General features: G+C 50.2%; 1 protein-coding gene across 3 annotated transcripts; it reads left to right on the top strand.

The window, feature by feature from the left end:
• The first annotated feature begins 1,160 nt into the window (after positions 1-1,160).
• Positions 1,161-13,288, top strand: ODF4 (outer dense fiber of sperm tails 4). 3 transcript variants are annotated; one of them, XM_058675920.1, is made up of 4 exons: positions 1,161-1,453; positions 12,063-12,236; positions 12,570-12,704; positions 12,908-13,288. In XM_058675920.1, the coding sequence occupies exons 1-4, from the start codon at positions 1,348-1,350 to the stop codon at positions 13,072-13,074; spliced, it is 582 nt and encodes a 193-aa protein (XP_058531903.1). In that variant the 5' UTR covers positions 1,161-1,347; the 3' UTR covers positions 13,075-13,288. The 3 variants fall into 3 exon arrangements, with proteins under 3 accessions (XP_058531903.1, XP_058531902.1, XP_058531901.1); XM_058675919.1 differs by having other exon boundaries at positions 12,063-12,259; positions 12,908-13,287; XM_058675918.1 differs by lacking the exon at positions 1,161-1,453 and adding an exon at positions 7,339-8,011 and having other exon boundaries at positions 12,908-13,263.
• Positions 13,289-13,541: the final 253 nt, after the last annotated feature.

Raw genomic sequence — 13,541 nt, 5'->3', positions numbered from 1 at the left:
GACCACAGGTGTGCATGAAACGTGGGAATGCAAGAGGGGTAAGGAAGAAAGACATGGGGGTGATGAGGCGGGCTGTGGCGGATGGCTCATCCGCAATGTTCTCCGTCCTTCTGCACGCACCTCCTCTGTGCCTTGGCCTTGTGCAACCTCCCTAGAGGACCCATCCTGTGCTGCCCCCATGCCCTTCCTGCCATCTGGGACTGCCTTCGGCAACTTCCACAAGGGTGTGGCAGGAGGTGGTAATGAAGGCAGTTGACCCTCGTGGGGAGTCCTGGAGCCTCATTAATCCCACACTGTCACACAGGAGCTTGGCAGGTCTCAGGTGTAGGTGGGTCCCACGCCCAGAGGTGGTGCCTGCGGGGATTATGCGGTAAATGAACCCATTATGCAGCCGCCCTCTCTCTGAGTCACACCACAAATTCCTGCTGTCCTGAGCTGTACCCTAGCTCTCTGGCGTCAAGGCCTCCCTTCTGACGGGTCTCACGGTACACGCTCGTAGGCCGGCTCTACCCTCGCTCCCCAGCGCAACCCCTCAGAGCGGCCATCTCTCCACACCACCGTTGACCAAGCCGGTAAACTGCGGAGTTGCCAAGGCGACACCTCCTCCAGGGGCGTTGGCCACCCACGGCCCCGCCTCCGGCGCTGGCCACGCCTCCCAGGCCGGACCCGCCCCGCGCCAGGCTGCCCGCCGGTTCCCTGAGGGAGAGCGCGCGGAGCGCGCCGCGGCCTGGCGCCCGGCTGTCCGGGCTTCGCACGTCTTCCGGTCGGTCCTCAGCACTCACACCTCCCTACGTGAGGGCGGCCGGCCCCGGGGAAGCATCCGTGACTAGCTAAGACTCCAGCTCCTCCTCTCTGGGCGGCTGTGCGCCCACGCCTTTTCTCAGGCCTGCCTTGCGTCTCCAGGGGCGCGCCCGACACCGGCCATGTAGAAGTCCCGGGTTCTGAATCGAGCTGGTTGGTTAATCCAGTCAGGACTCGCTTCGGACCCAGCTGCAGGGCTGGCGTTTTCCACCGGTCCCCGCTCACACCTCTGCCACTGGGCGTTTGACCACGCCTCGGGACTTCCACCGCCGACCCCCCGACTTCCCGAGCCGCACCCGCTTCTTCCTGTCCCTACTTTTGTCCTTTTTTTTTTTTTTTTTTTTAACATTTATTTATTCTTTGAGACTGTAGAGTTACAGTGGTGGACAATAGACGTAACATCCTCTGGCTCCCCAAAAATGGCCTCAGTGGCCGGGGCTGGGCCAAGCTGAAGCCAGGAACTAGAATTTTCCTCCACGACTCCCACGTGGGTGCAGGGGCCCATGCACTTGGGCTTCTTCAATTGCTTTTGTAAGGTTCGAGTTCATGTTCAGAACCAGAAATCCACACAGAATAAAGTTAAGCTTAAAACAAGCTTTATTGGGAGCGCTTCCGGGCGAGGTTCACTGGTCTGGTACAGACATCGGGCCAGGTAAGTCACACCTCATGAACGTGAGGAATCCTTTTTATCAAGGGCTGGAAAGGTGGGCTGGGGGGGGGACAAAGGAATGCGCCTTATATGGTACTACAGAGTGCTGGAGATTCCTTTTGACCTTGGTGAACTCACCCGTTGCTGAGGAGGGAGCTGCGTTCTTCAGGTGTGGCTGTACCAGCCGCCTCGCTCAGCCTCCTCCTGGACTGCCCTTCACCCACCCCAGCTGGGCCTTGCAGCTTTCCCAGGTGCTTTGGCAGGGAGCTGGATTGGAAGTGGAGCAGCAGGGACTTGAACTCCTGCTCTCATACTGGGTACTGACCTCACAAGGGGAACCTGGGGAGTCATTTACTTTGCAAATGTTAGGTGTGCCAGATAGTCTTCCAAGGTGGCCTGTGGTTCTCAGGGCCTAGTGTTCATGCCTTTCTGTAATGCTTTTGCCTTTGAGGGCTGAAGGTAGCACAGTTGGTTCTGATGAAAGGCTGGGGTAAGCCCCTGGTAACTGCCCAGTGAGTGTGACAGGTGATTCTGACCCTTCTGAGTTGTCGGGTAGGATCCCCACATCCCAGGACAGCCCCTCAATTATGTCCTCATGAGAGAGCGTGAAACAGCAGACCCAGCTAGGCCTACCTGAATTCCTGATTCATAGGAGCAATGAGATCATTTTTTTCTTTTATGAAGATGATTTATGTGAAAGGCAGAGTTGGAGGGTAAGGTGGGGGAGACTCCATCCACTGGCTCCCTCCCCAAATGGGCCCAGCCAGGACTCAGGAACTCCATTCTGGTCTTCCATGTGGGTGGTGGTAGGAGGCCCTGGCACATGGCTTGTCTCCTGCTGCCTTCTCAGGCACATTAGCAGGGAGCTGGATCAGAACCAGAGCAGTAAAGACTTCCACCAGCACTTCAATATGAGATGCTAGTGGTGGTTTAGCCCATTTGTACCATAATAGCAATGCAGGCCCCAGTGTTTGTTGTTGTAAGTTGCTACTAGGGGCTTCAGCTGTTATACAACCATAGTTATCTGATGCAATATGATAGTGCGCTTCCCTTCACTTGTGCCTACAGTCATCACAGCTGTCCTAGAATAAGATGACCTCTAGAAATACTCCTACCATCTGAAAACGAATAGAGGATGAAAAGGGTGGTGTTGGAGTATGAGCAACTCCTGCATTGCCCAGCCAAAGAAGGACGTGGATAGTGGAGAAGAACCAACATTGAGGTCTACAGAGTCTGAAGCTAGCCTGTGGAAAAGGCTGCTGCTCCTTGGATAAAGAAATGGCAAACCAGGGCCCGGCGCGATAGCGTAGCGGTTAAAGTCCTCGCCCTGAATGCAGCGGGATCCATATGGGTGCTGGTTCTAATTCCAGCAGTCCCGCTTCCCATCTGCTCACCCTGTCGTGGCCTGGGAAAGCAGCTGACGATGGCCGAAAGCTTTGGGACCCTGCCCCCGCATGGGAGACTTGGAATTGGATCTGGACTCCTATAAACATAAAATAAAAAAAGAAAGAAAGAAAGAAATGACAAGCCAGAGGCGTCCATTCATGTCAGAACTGACACTCCCCCTACCAGTGTTATCTTACACAGTTTGGCCTTTCTAACTAAAAATACACTATACAAACACATACAGTGTGTGTGCATGTATACCTATATCTGGTTCCAGCTATATAATGATATATATAATCAGGATTCCTGTGTTTGCAGGGAGTGGATCTGAAATGAGATGATAAATAGCCAAGTTCAAGGTTTCATGGGTCTCCACAAATAGGAAGGCTTCTGGTACTAGTTCACATATATAATTCTGATGAGGTCTGGAAGTCTCAAGAGACGTGGGCACCTAAAACTGGGCATTAAGCCTGAAAAAAAAAGTAGTATTTTAGAGCTGCATCTCTGATGTATTGTATCTCTGGTGTGTTAAGCTGCTGCCTGCAATCCCATATGAGCACTGGTTCAAGTCCTAGTTGCTCCACTTCCAATCCAGCTCCCTGCTAATGCACCTGGGAAAGCAGCAGAGGATGGCAAAGTGCTTGGTCCCTTACAACCAATTGGGAGATCCAGATGCAGATCCTGGCTCCTGGCCTAGCCCTGGCTGTTGTGATCATTTGGGGAGTGAACCAATATGGAAGATCTCTCTTTGACTCCATCCCGCTCAGCTGTGCCTTTCAAATTCATAAAGATAAGTCTTTTTTTAAGTAGGAAGAAATAAAAAGAAGGGAAGAAAATGTATAAAGGGAGAACATTTTCAGATGGTCGGAGTATTTCTAGAAGTCCTCTAGCATGGGAGATTGGGCGGCGGTACAGAGCATTCCCGCAGGGGAACTATGGGAGATGACACAGTGCAGCCCCAAACAAGCCATGACCTGGGCTGTAAAACCAAGCTTTCCTGGAACAGCCAGGCCTATTCAATTACCCATACTCTGTGTCAGCCCTCAAATTGAGTCTTAGTGAGAGACCCTGTCTGGCTTGCAAAGCCAAAAGCAGGAGCTACCTGGGGACGTTAGAGAAAATGTTTGCCCTCTGCTACTGCTGCACGGGAGTCATCGAGTCCCACTGCAGGGGCACAGATGCTGTTTCTCCACCAACGCCTCGTCTGTCCTTAGCAAGACGGCTGCCACGCGCCCTTCAGCTCTCTTCTTTCACCTTGGAGTTGACTTTTTCAGGGCTGTTGGTTGGGTCACCTGAGGACTGATAAGAGTTCTGTTGACCTGTGGAGCTATGATGAAGTCTTCCTTGCTTTGTTAGGTTGTTGATTCTAAGGGTTGAGAAGCAATGCGGTGTGTTTACCTTACACCCTGTGATTATGTAAATATCTGTCATTGAGAGCTACTAACTACTAAGATTATATTTCCTGTCTTGAACTATTTTTAATTATTGTTGGAAAAACAACATTTGATGCGTTTCTAGGATTATATGAAATCTAATGTAATGAATAACCGGGTACTTTTCACTCAACCCAGAAACTGGACGGTTATCAAAAGGAAGGTACTTCCCAAGGCTTGAAGAAAATGGAATTAAATGATAAGTTTATGCTAATGCAAATGAAACATTTCAAAATCCATGTATATGAGGGGGTCTTTAAAAAGATTATGGGAAGGCCTGACACAGTGGCCTAGCAGCTAAAGTCCTCGCCTTGAACGTGCTGGGATCCCATATGGGTGCTGGTTCTAACCCCAGCAGCCCTGCATCCCATCCAGCTCTCTGCCTGTGGCCTGGGAATGCAGTTGAAGATGGCCCAAAGCCTTGGGACCCTGCACCCGTGTGGGTGACACGGAGGAAGATCCAGGCTTCTGGCTTTGGATCGGTGCAGCTCCAGCCGTGTGGCCACTTGGGGAGTGAACCATCGGACGGAAGATCTTCCTCTCTGTCTCTCCTCCTCTCTCTATATATCTGCCTTTCCAATCAAAATAAATAAATCTTTTAAAAAACAAGATTATCGGAAGAGTGCAGTATGAAAAGCTGTGCATGGACCAGTGTTGTGCTGCATCAAGTTAAGTCCTGGCATCCCACATGAATGCCTGTTCTAGTTCCAGAGGCACCCCTTCTGATCCAGTGCTCTGTTCATGTTGCTGGGAAAGCAGTGGAGGATGACCTTAGTACTTAGTATCTGCCACCCTTCTGAGTTCCAGGCTCCTAGCTTTAGCCTGGCCTAGCCCCAGCTGTCACAGCCATTTTGGGGGGTAACCCAGTGGATAGAAGATATCTGTCCTTTTCTCTCTCTGTAACTCTGCCTTTCAAATAAATAACTTTTTTTAAAAAAATTATTTATTTCCATTAGAAAGGCAGATCTACAGAGAGAAGAGACATAGAGAGAAAGATCTCTGTCTACTGGTTCATTCCCTAAGTGGCTGCAGTGGTCACTCAGTTGATCTGAAACCAGGAGCTAGGAGCTTCTTCTGAGTCACCGATGTGGGTAGAGGGTCCCAAGGCTTTGGGCCGTCCTCTTCTGCATTTCCAGGCCACAAGCAGGGAGCTGGGTGGGAAGTGGAGCAGTTGGGACACATGCTAATGCCTATATGGGATCCTAGTGCATGTAAGGTGAAGATTTAGTCACTGAGTCATTGTGCTAAGGCCCTCCCAAGCAGTTTCTTAACCATTGCACCAAACGCCCATCCCACTCATTCTGCTTTTGAAGAAAATACCGTACAGTCACAAACATGTGTGCTTACTGCATGCTTTGATTGATTGTGGTTGTGGATGAGCCCTGTGAAAATGGTATATTTAAAGTGTCATCTTCCGGGAGCTGCATTTCTCAGGAAACATGTCATTTCATTTCCAAGATTCTTCTAGGTTTGGTGTGTTGCTGTGGGAACTGCGAGTTATTATTAGAAACACTTGTGAACTGCAGGAAAAACCAGAAAAGGAGTCAAGGAAGGAAATTCAATCCTAGGATTGCTGACTTTCCTTGGATGGCATTGTCAAGAGGCCCGACCAGCCCCTTTCAGTTACTGTCCCCTCCTCCTTCCATCTTCCTGACATGGCACCCCGGCTGTGACTCATTGTTTTAAGGATGGCACTTGCACCTGGCAGGGCCAGAGAGTATGTGAACTTGGCTCTAAGAGGTCTCCATGCTGGTGCTGGCAGGCGGAACACAGACAGCTAGGGGTATGTGGGCCATGTGCGCTGTGAGCCAGTAAGTCTGCTGTGTGCAGAGGAGTAAGACCTCTGGAAGGGGCAGAGAGCAGAGTTGGAGAAGAGCCTTTGCATCCCTGCTTTCCAATCCAACCATTCCTGAAGTTGGGCTGTGCATATGACCTTGAGATTCAAGGTGACCTCTCTTTTGGCCGTTTGCTTGGTTTTGTCCCATTCCTTGATGCCATTAAGAGGTGAGGATGTCCTGCATGTTTGAGCTCCTTTTTTTGGTTAGTGAAAGGCCACAAAAATATAAAGATAATTTAAATGATGACTTACATTCATCATTTACACAATATAAATGATGACTTACCCATCACTAGCATTTCCCCGTGGTATAGATGAGTTGACTGAGGCATGAAGAAGTTATTAAGAGGGAGATCCAAGTCTGTGTGTCTGCGTGTCGGGCACCAAGGCCTGCATCCTTACCCACGACAAAAGCACTTCCGGTGGCCTTCCATTCATATCTTGTTTGAAGGACTCTCTTCTCCCGGAAACTGAGCCACTAGAGCTCAGACTCAATTTTCTGTCACTGAAAAGGGAGGTTAGAATAATCTCGGGTTGTGTGACATTTCCAGACTCCACCTCATCCTCCCTGTTCTTGTCCTGAAAGAGAAGGAAGTGAAGAAAGAGGAAGAAAGAGAGTAAGGAAAGAAGGAAGGAAGGAAAGAAGCTGGCGCCATGGCCCATATTGGCACCAGTTCTAATCCCAGCTACGCCACTTCCCATCCAGCTCCCTGCTTGTGGCCTGGGAAAGCATTAGAGGACAGCCCAAAGCCTTGGGACCCTGCACCCGCGTGGGAGACCCAGAAGAAGCTCCTAGCTCTGGGCTTCAGATGAACTGAGCTCTGGCCATTGCAGCCACCTGGAGTGTGAACCAGTGGACAGAAGATCTTTCTCTCTGTATCTCCTTCTCTGTGTAAATCTGTCTTTCCAATAAAAATAAATATATCTTAAAAAAAAAAAGGAAGAAAGGAAGAACAGAACAGGGCTGGGTGACGACCACCAGAAAAGAGATTAATGACATCTTTGGGAGACCTTCATGAGGAGGGAGGATCTTATGCTCCTCCCCCTAGGCTAATTGGTCAATGAACATCAGGCTGTTAGGGTTCAGACAGAGGAAGAGAAAGGGGGAATCTCAGAGATGACTGCTCTTAGGCAAAGAGAGGTAGCAGCTGGCAGCAGGCATCAGGTACGCAGTTCTGTGCTGGACCACAAGACTGGGAACTGAAGCCAGGGCCCCTCCCCCATCGCACAGCTCCCCAGGATGTTCCATGGCAGTTAAGGACCTTGCCCAGATGGATGGGGTGGGGGCCTTCTATGGATCAGGAACTCAGGGGCCTCATAAAAGGCCCCCTGTTCTTTCTGGGGCCCCAAGTCCTATGGTGGCAGCTTCGCCTGATGCAAGCGTTCAGAGGATGGGCCACTCCCCCACGGCGAGGGAAGGGGAAACTAGGGCAGAGGAGGCAAGATGGAGGGTTCCAGACAGGGAGAGGGAACTCAGGCAGTCAGGAGAAGGAAGAGAACATTATCCGAGATCTGGGAAGGCAGAGTGGGGTGGGAATCGGGATGTGATGGAGGCGAGCCTGGGAAAAAAAGCCGGTGTGCAGACTGAGGCCCCTTTGACCAGAAGTAATGTTCAGTTGGCCCAACCAATCCGCCGGAACTCTCGGCTGCCCTTTCAATGGAGAATCACACACAGCTCCCGCTGGATGGCCCAGGTCTTGGCCTCAGAGCTCAGCCTTGTGGCTTTCCTCTTGCTCCTAGCCATCATCTTCTTCAAGAGATGGCTGAGCCCTTCCGGGAGCCGCTTCCACCAGCGCTGGCCCACAAATGTCAGCCATAGAATCCACACTTCAATCCACATCATGTCCAGGGGGCTTCTGCAGGCCTGCAAGCCCTGGAGCTGTTCCACCTCAGACCATGAGAAAGGTGAGCACCCCCCTCCCATCTCTTCTCCACCCGTCTTAGCCTCAGGCTGCACCCCTGCCCTGGTGTCCTGGTCCCTTCCTGATGTCATCTTTTTGGTCATGCAGGCCAAAGAACAATGATCCAAGGATCTATTTTTCATTCTCTAAATTTAGACAAATCCATTGGGCTGACCCCATGGAAAATGTCACAGCTTTGTATAAGCCCCAAGGTCAAATCTGTGGTTATAAAAACATTGCGAGGCCCATAGGCTCTTGACGCATGTAAATTTGTCATTAATCATTTAGTCCACAGGGGAGAGAGGGGATTTCCTTCCTCTAGGCTTGCATAGGCAAAGCTTAAAGAGGGAGTCCCTGGAATATTCTCTCCCAGACCCTGCTCCCAGCCATTTCCTTTCCTCCTGCCTTAGCCCAATCCCTGCTTCTTTGGGCCAACTCTGGGCACCAAGAACTTTCCTTTTTTTCGTGCCTGGCTTCCTTCCTTTCCCTCCTTTAACTTCTTACTCTTGTGACGTATCATCCCCTTCATCCCTCAGGACATGGGCCCCCTTGTCTCAGCTCTTGGAGAAAATCATATTTTTAGGCTCTCATTTCCATTTCTTCACTCTCTTTAACATAATAAAATGTGCCATAACTGTTGCTTTTTTCCGCTATGAAAATAATAAAGCTTTATTACAACACATTTGGAAAAGCAAAAACCACCCTTTATGGCACACTTAAGGCTAGGCATTCAGCTGGCTCCTCAGTCAACCCTGAGAGATGGAGCTAATTTTCCCCGTTTTACCAATGAGAAGATTGGTACTTGGCAAGATTATTAGTACCTCGTTTGGGTCATAGGTATTTAGGTTGAACCAGTGAAACGCCAACATTTGATCATACAAGAGGAGGGAGAGGGAGAGAGAGCTAGTTCATTCGCTGGTGCAGTGGTTCACTCCCTCCCTCCTCACCCCACCCTGCCCCCATGACTGCAACAAAGCTGGGAGCTTCTTCCAGGCCTCCCACATGGGTACAGGAGCCCAAATACTTAGGCCATCTTCCCCTGCTTTCCAAGACTCAGGAAGCTGGATCAGAAGTAGAGCAATTGAGGCTCAAACTGGCTGTCCATATGGGATGCTAGCACTACAAGTGACAGCCCAAGCCACTGTGCCACAGCACCAGCCCGCAAAAGGAGCATTTGATGTACTATGGTAACGACAGTTTGAGAGTCTACCAGGTGTGTCTGTCTCTCAAACACCCCTAAGTAGTTTCCCCTTTGGTGTTACTCAAAGACAACAAGGCCTGTTTTCAGTTGAACAAAAAATTTTTTTATAGATTTATTATTATTGTTATTGTTTGAAAAGCAGAGACACAGAAGGAGGGAGACAGAGAAGTGGGGTTCACTCCCCAAATGGCTCCATCAGCTGGAGCTGAACTGATCCAAGATCAAGAGCCAGGAGCTTCTTTCAGGTCTTCCACGTGGGTGCAGGGATCCAGGGACTTGGGCGGTCCTCTGCTGCTTTCCCAGGCCACAAGCAGGGAACTGGATCAACAGTGGAGCAGCCGGGACTCAAACTGGTGTCCATAGTGGATGCCGGTGCTGTCGTCAGAGGTTTAGTTTACTATGCCACACACTGGCCTCCAGCTGAACGCATTTTGAATGATATTTCTACTCATTCTTCATAAGCAATTTTATATTATTTATTTAGTCTAGGATATTGTCTTTAATAACCTTTTTTTTTTTTTAAAAAAACGAACTTTCTTTTTAAAAATAAACTTTCTAATAAACTTTCTTTTTAAAAATATTTAAGTGGAAGGCAGAAGGCAGGTGACAGAGGAAGAGATAGAGAAATTGTCCATTTATTGGTTCACTTTCTAAGTGGCTTCCATGGATAGAGCTGGACTAGGCAGAAACCCGGAGCCTGGAATTCTGTTGGTCTCCCCATGGATGGCAGGGACCCAAGTACTTGGGCCATCATTCATTGCTTTCCCAGGAATATTATCAGGGATTGGAGATACTGGCATCCCACGTAGCAGTTTAACCTGTTGTGCCATAACACTGGCCTCCTTTCTCTAAACTCTCCTAACCAGATGTTAGCAATTTTATTTTGATCTTTATATTTTGATGGCTTAAAAAAATCACATTTAATTTGCAGTTCCTTGTGTTGAGCTTCTTAGCAGAGCTGCAGTTCAAGTCTTCTCTCTTTGTCTTTTTTTTTTTTTTAAGATTTATTCATTTTATTACAGCCAGATATACAGAGAGGAGGAGAGACAGAGAGGAAGATCTTCCGTCTGATGATTCACTCCCCAAGTGAGCCGCAACGGGCCGATGTGCGCCGATCCGAAGCCCGGAACCTGGAACCTCTTCCAGGTCTCCCACGCGGGTGCAGGGTCCCAAGGCTTTGGGCCGTCCTCGACTGCTTTCCCAGGACACAAGCAGGGAGCTGGATGGGAAGTGGAGCTGCTGGGATTAGAACTGGCGCCCATATGGGATCCTGGGGCTTTGAAGGCGAGGACTTTAGCCGCTAGGCCACGCTGCCGGGCCCTGTTTTTTGTTTTGCTTTGCTTTTTAATTGAAGTATTCCCTTTCACATGGTTTGAATTACCAAAAATCTCTATATCAAATACCTGGGCTTATGTAACAAGGGAAATCAATATTTCAGTGTTATCTGAAATGCGCATTTCTTTGGTTTCAAAGGCTCATGCAAAAGCGCTGGCGCTGTGGCAAAACAGGAAAAGCCCCCCCCCCCCCGCCCCGCAAGGCTGGCATTTTGGCTGCTGCATTTCCAATCCAGCTCCCGGCTACGTGCCTGGGAAGGCAGCGGAGAATGGTCCAAATCCCTGGACCCCTGCACCCTTGTGGGAGACCCAGATGAAGCTCCTGACTTCAGTCTGGTCTAGTTCTAGCTGCTACAGCCATTTGGGGAATTAACTAGTATATGGAAAATCTCTTTATCTCATTGTCTCTCTGTAACTCTGCCCTTCAAATAAATAAAAAATAAATATTAAATAAACACTCATGGCAAATGGCAATTGAAAGTATGAATTTCTGGGCCCAGTGCAATGGCCTAGTGACTAAATCCTTGCCTTGTAACTGCCAGGATCCCATATGGGTGCCTGTTCATGTCCCTGATGCTCCATTTCCCATCCAGCTCCCTGCTTGTAGCCTGGGAAAGCACTGGAGGATGGCACAAAGCCTTGGGACCCTGCACCTGCATGTAAGATCCAGAAGAGGCTCCTGGCTCCTGGCTCCTGGCTTTGCATCAGCTCAGCTTCAACTGTTGTGGCCACTTGGGAAGTGAACCAGCAGACAGAAGATCTCCCTCTCTCTCTTTCTTATACTAAAATAAAAGATTTATTTATTTTATTGGAAAGGCAGATCAGATTTATAGAGAGAAGGAGAGACTCTCCTAGTGGCTTCAACTGTCTGAGCTAAGCCGATCTGAAGCTAGGAGCCAGGAACTTCTTCAAGGTCTCCCACATGAGCGCGGGGTGCTAAGGACTTGGGCTGTTGTCCACTGCTCTCCCAGGCCACAAGCAGGGAAGGGGAGCAGTTGGGACATAAACTAGTGCCCACCTGGGATCCTGGTGTTTCAAGTGGGAGAATTTAGGCACTGACTCATCGCACCCTTGCCTCCCGTGGGCCTGGAGATCTCATATGTGCCCTTCGGATTTCCTACTTGGTCTTTTTTTTTTTTTTTGAGATTTTATTAATTTATTACAAAGTCAGATGTACAGAGAGGAGGAGAGACAGAGAGGAAGATCTTCCGTCCGATGATTCACTCCCCAAGTGAGCCGCAACGGGCCAGTGCGTGCCGATCCAAAGCCGGGAACCTGGAACCTCTTCCGGGTCTCCCACGCGGGTGCAGGGTCCCAAAGCATTGGGCCGTCCTCGACTGCTTTCCCAGGCCACAAGCAGGGAGCTGGATGGGAAGTGGAGCTGCCGGGATTCGAACCGGCGCCCATATGGGATCCCGGGGCTTTGAAGGCGAGGACTTTAGCCGCTAGGCCACGTTGCCGGGCCCCCTACTTGGTCTTTTGTGATTACTTAGCTGGTTGTCATTTTTTTTTTTCTCCAGAGAGTTCCAAGCTGTGGACGAGTCAGCCGCTCTTTGTGGCGGCCAGAATCATCTTCACCATGGCCGTGGGGGTGGGCTTCCTCCTCACCATCTGGTTGCACCTGCCCTACCTGCCCCGTCTCCACAAAGTGCCCGCCTTTGGCTTGATTGGGATCATCTTGAGCTTCTGCGAAGGTGCCCACCAGCTCTGAAAAAAGGTCCTTAGTCCGACCCAGGTCTTCCTGGGCACTTCCCCCTCTTCTCTTGGTGGTGGCGTGGGAGTTTCGTGGGCAGTGCCAGGTCAGAAGTGAGAGTGGAGTTCCACCACTTCCAGGTCAGCACTGGGATGGGGCGGGGAGGCTGGAGCTGTTGCTTCCCATGAGCCTCTGGGGCCGTGGACTCTGAAAGTCACGGTTTGTGATTTGTGTCTGGCTTGTGGTTTGTGGGTGTAGTTGTGCAGGTGGGAAAAAAAGAAAGTCCCCTGTGTTTCCAGGATGAGAATGAGACCTTTCTGCTTTCTGTCACCAGTTGCCTTCCTTTTCTTCACCCTGCTGTTGTTCCCCATCAACCTCTGGCTCTTCGAGTTGGACAAGAATTTATCCATCCCTGTTGGCTGCAGCTATCTCCTGGGCTGGCTGGTGTTCGTTCTGTACATCACCTGTGGTGAGTGGCCAGGAGGACTCTGGGAGAAGGATGGGATGTGGGTGGGTTGGGCAGGTGTGGGTGTGGGGGTGTGTGTGTGTGTGTGGGTTGGAGGGGAGGGCTGGCAAGCCTCAAGGTAGGTTCTTCGGAATGGTCTTCCCTTTGGCCTTATTCAGTCTCCCTGTCACTCTGGCCTCTCCTGTCTCCCTTCTGCCCCTTCCCAGCGGTACTTTGTTACTTCAACCATAAGAGTTTCTGGAGAGTGATTCGGATCCACCCTACTGCCACCATGTCCTGCGGCAACGATCCCAACTCCATAGAGGAATCCCTGAGTGACTCGAACATCTCAAACACCATTAACAACCACAAGAAATTCCTGAATTCTCAGTAGAGGAATACACATTTGGCATCAAACTGCATCCTCTTAGCCTCACTTCCTCTTCCTCCCATCCAACCTGGGCCTTGTGGAGATGGGCCCCCCTGGCATGGGCTTCGGAAGGAGTGAGAAGAGGAGGACTGGGCCAGCTTTGCCCTCCTCTTCCTTGTCCTGTCCTTGCCCACAGCCTGGGTGCTGTGGAATAAATTGTTCATCTCTTCTTGCTCTTGTGTGGCCGTGCTGGAGATGAACTGAGCGGCAGCAGGAGGGACACGAAGGGAGAATGAACAAGCCCATCTCCCAGTTCTTCCTGTCTAGGAGCTTCTGGCATCCTCTTGGCCTCCAAATGTTCCCACTCTTCATTGCAACAAACCTGGCCCCACGCAAACATCTTTTTTGAGAGCTAATCCTCTTGATTCTTGGTTACCTTCCACTACCCACCCCCTAACCATTGCTGGTTGGGAGTGTTAACAGCATGTATA

Source organism: Ochotona princeps, chromosome 17 (genome assembly GCF_030435755.1).
Source record: "Ochotona princeps isolate mOchPri1 chromosome 17, mOchPri1.hap1, whole genome shotgun sequence".
NCBI classification, from domain to species: domain Eukaryota; kingdom Metazoa; phylum Chordata; class Mammalia; order Lagomorpha; family Ochotonidae; genus Ochotona; species Ochotona princeps.
This window is presented reverse-complemented; position numbering and strand designations above follow the sequence as displayed.

Excerpts from the sequence above, each read along its gene's own strand:
- ODF4 (XM_058675918.1), top strand. The coding sequence starts at position 7,354 with ATGGCAGTTAAGGACCTTGCCCAGATGGATGGGGTGGGGGCCTTCTAT. Across the intron at positions 8,012-12,062 it reads CACCTCAGACCATGAGAAAG|AGAGTTCCAAGCTGTGGACG; the intron begins GTGAGCACCCCC and ends TTTTTTCTCCAG. Across the intron at positions 12,237-12,569 it reads CATCTTGAGCTTCTGCGAAG|TTGCCTTCCTTTTCTTCACC; the intron begins GTGCCCACCAGC and ends TTCTGTCACCAG.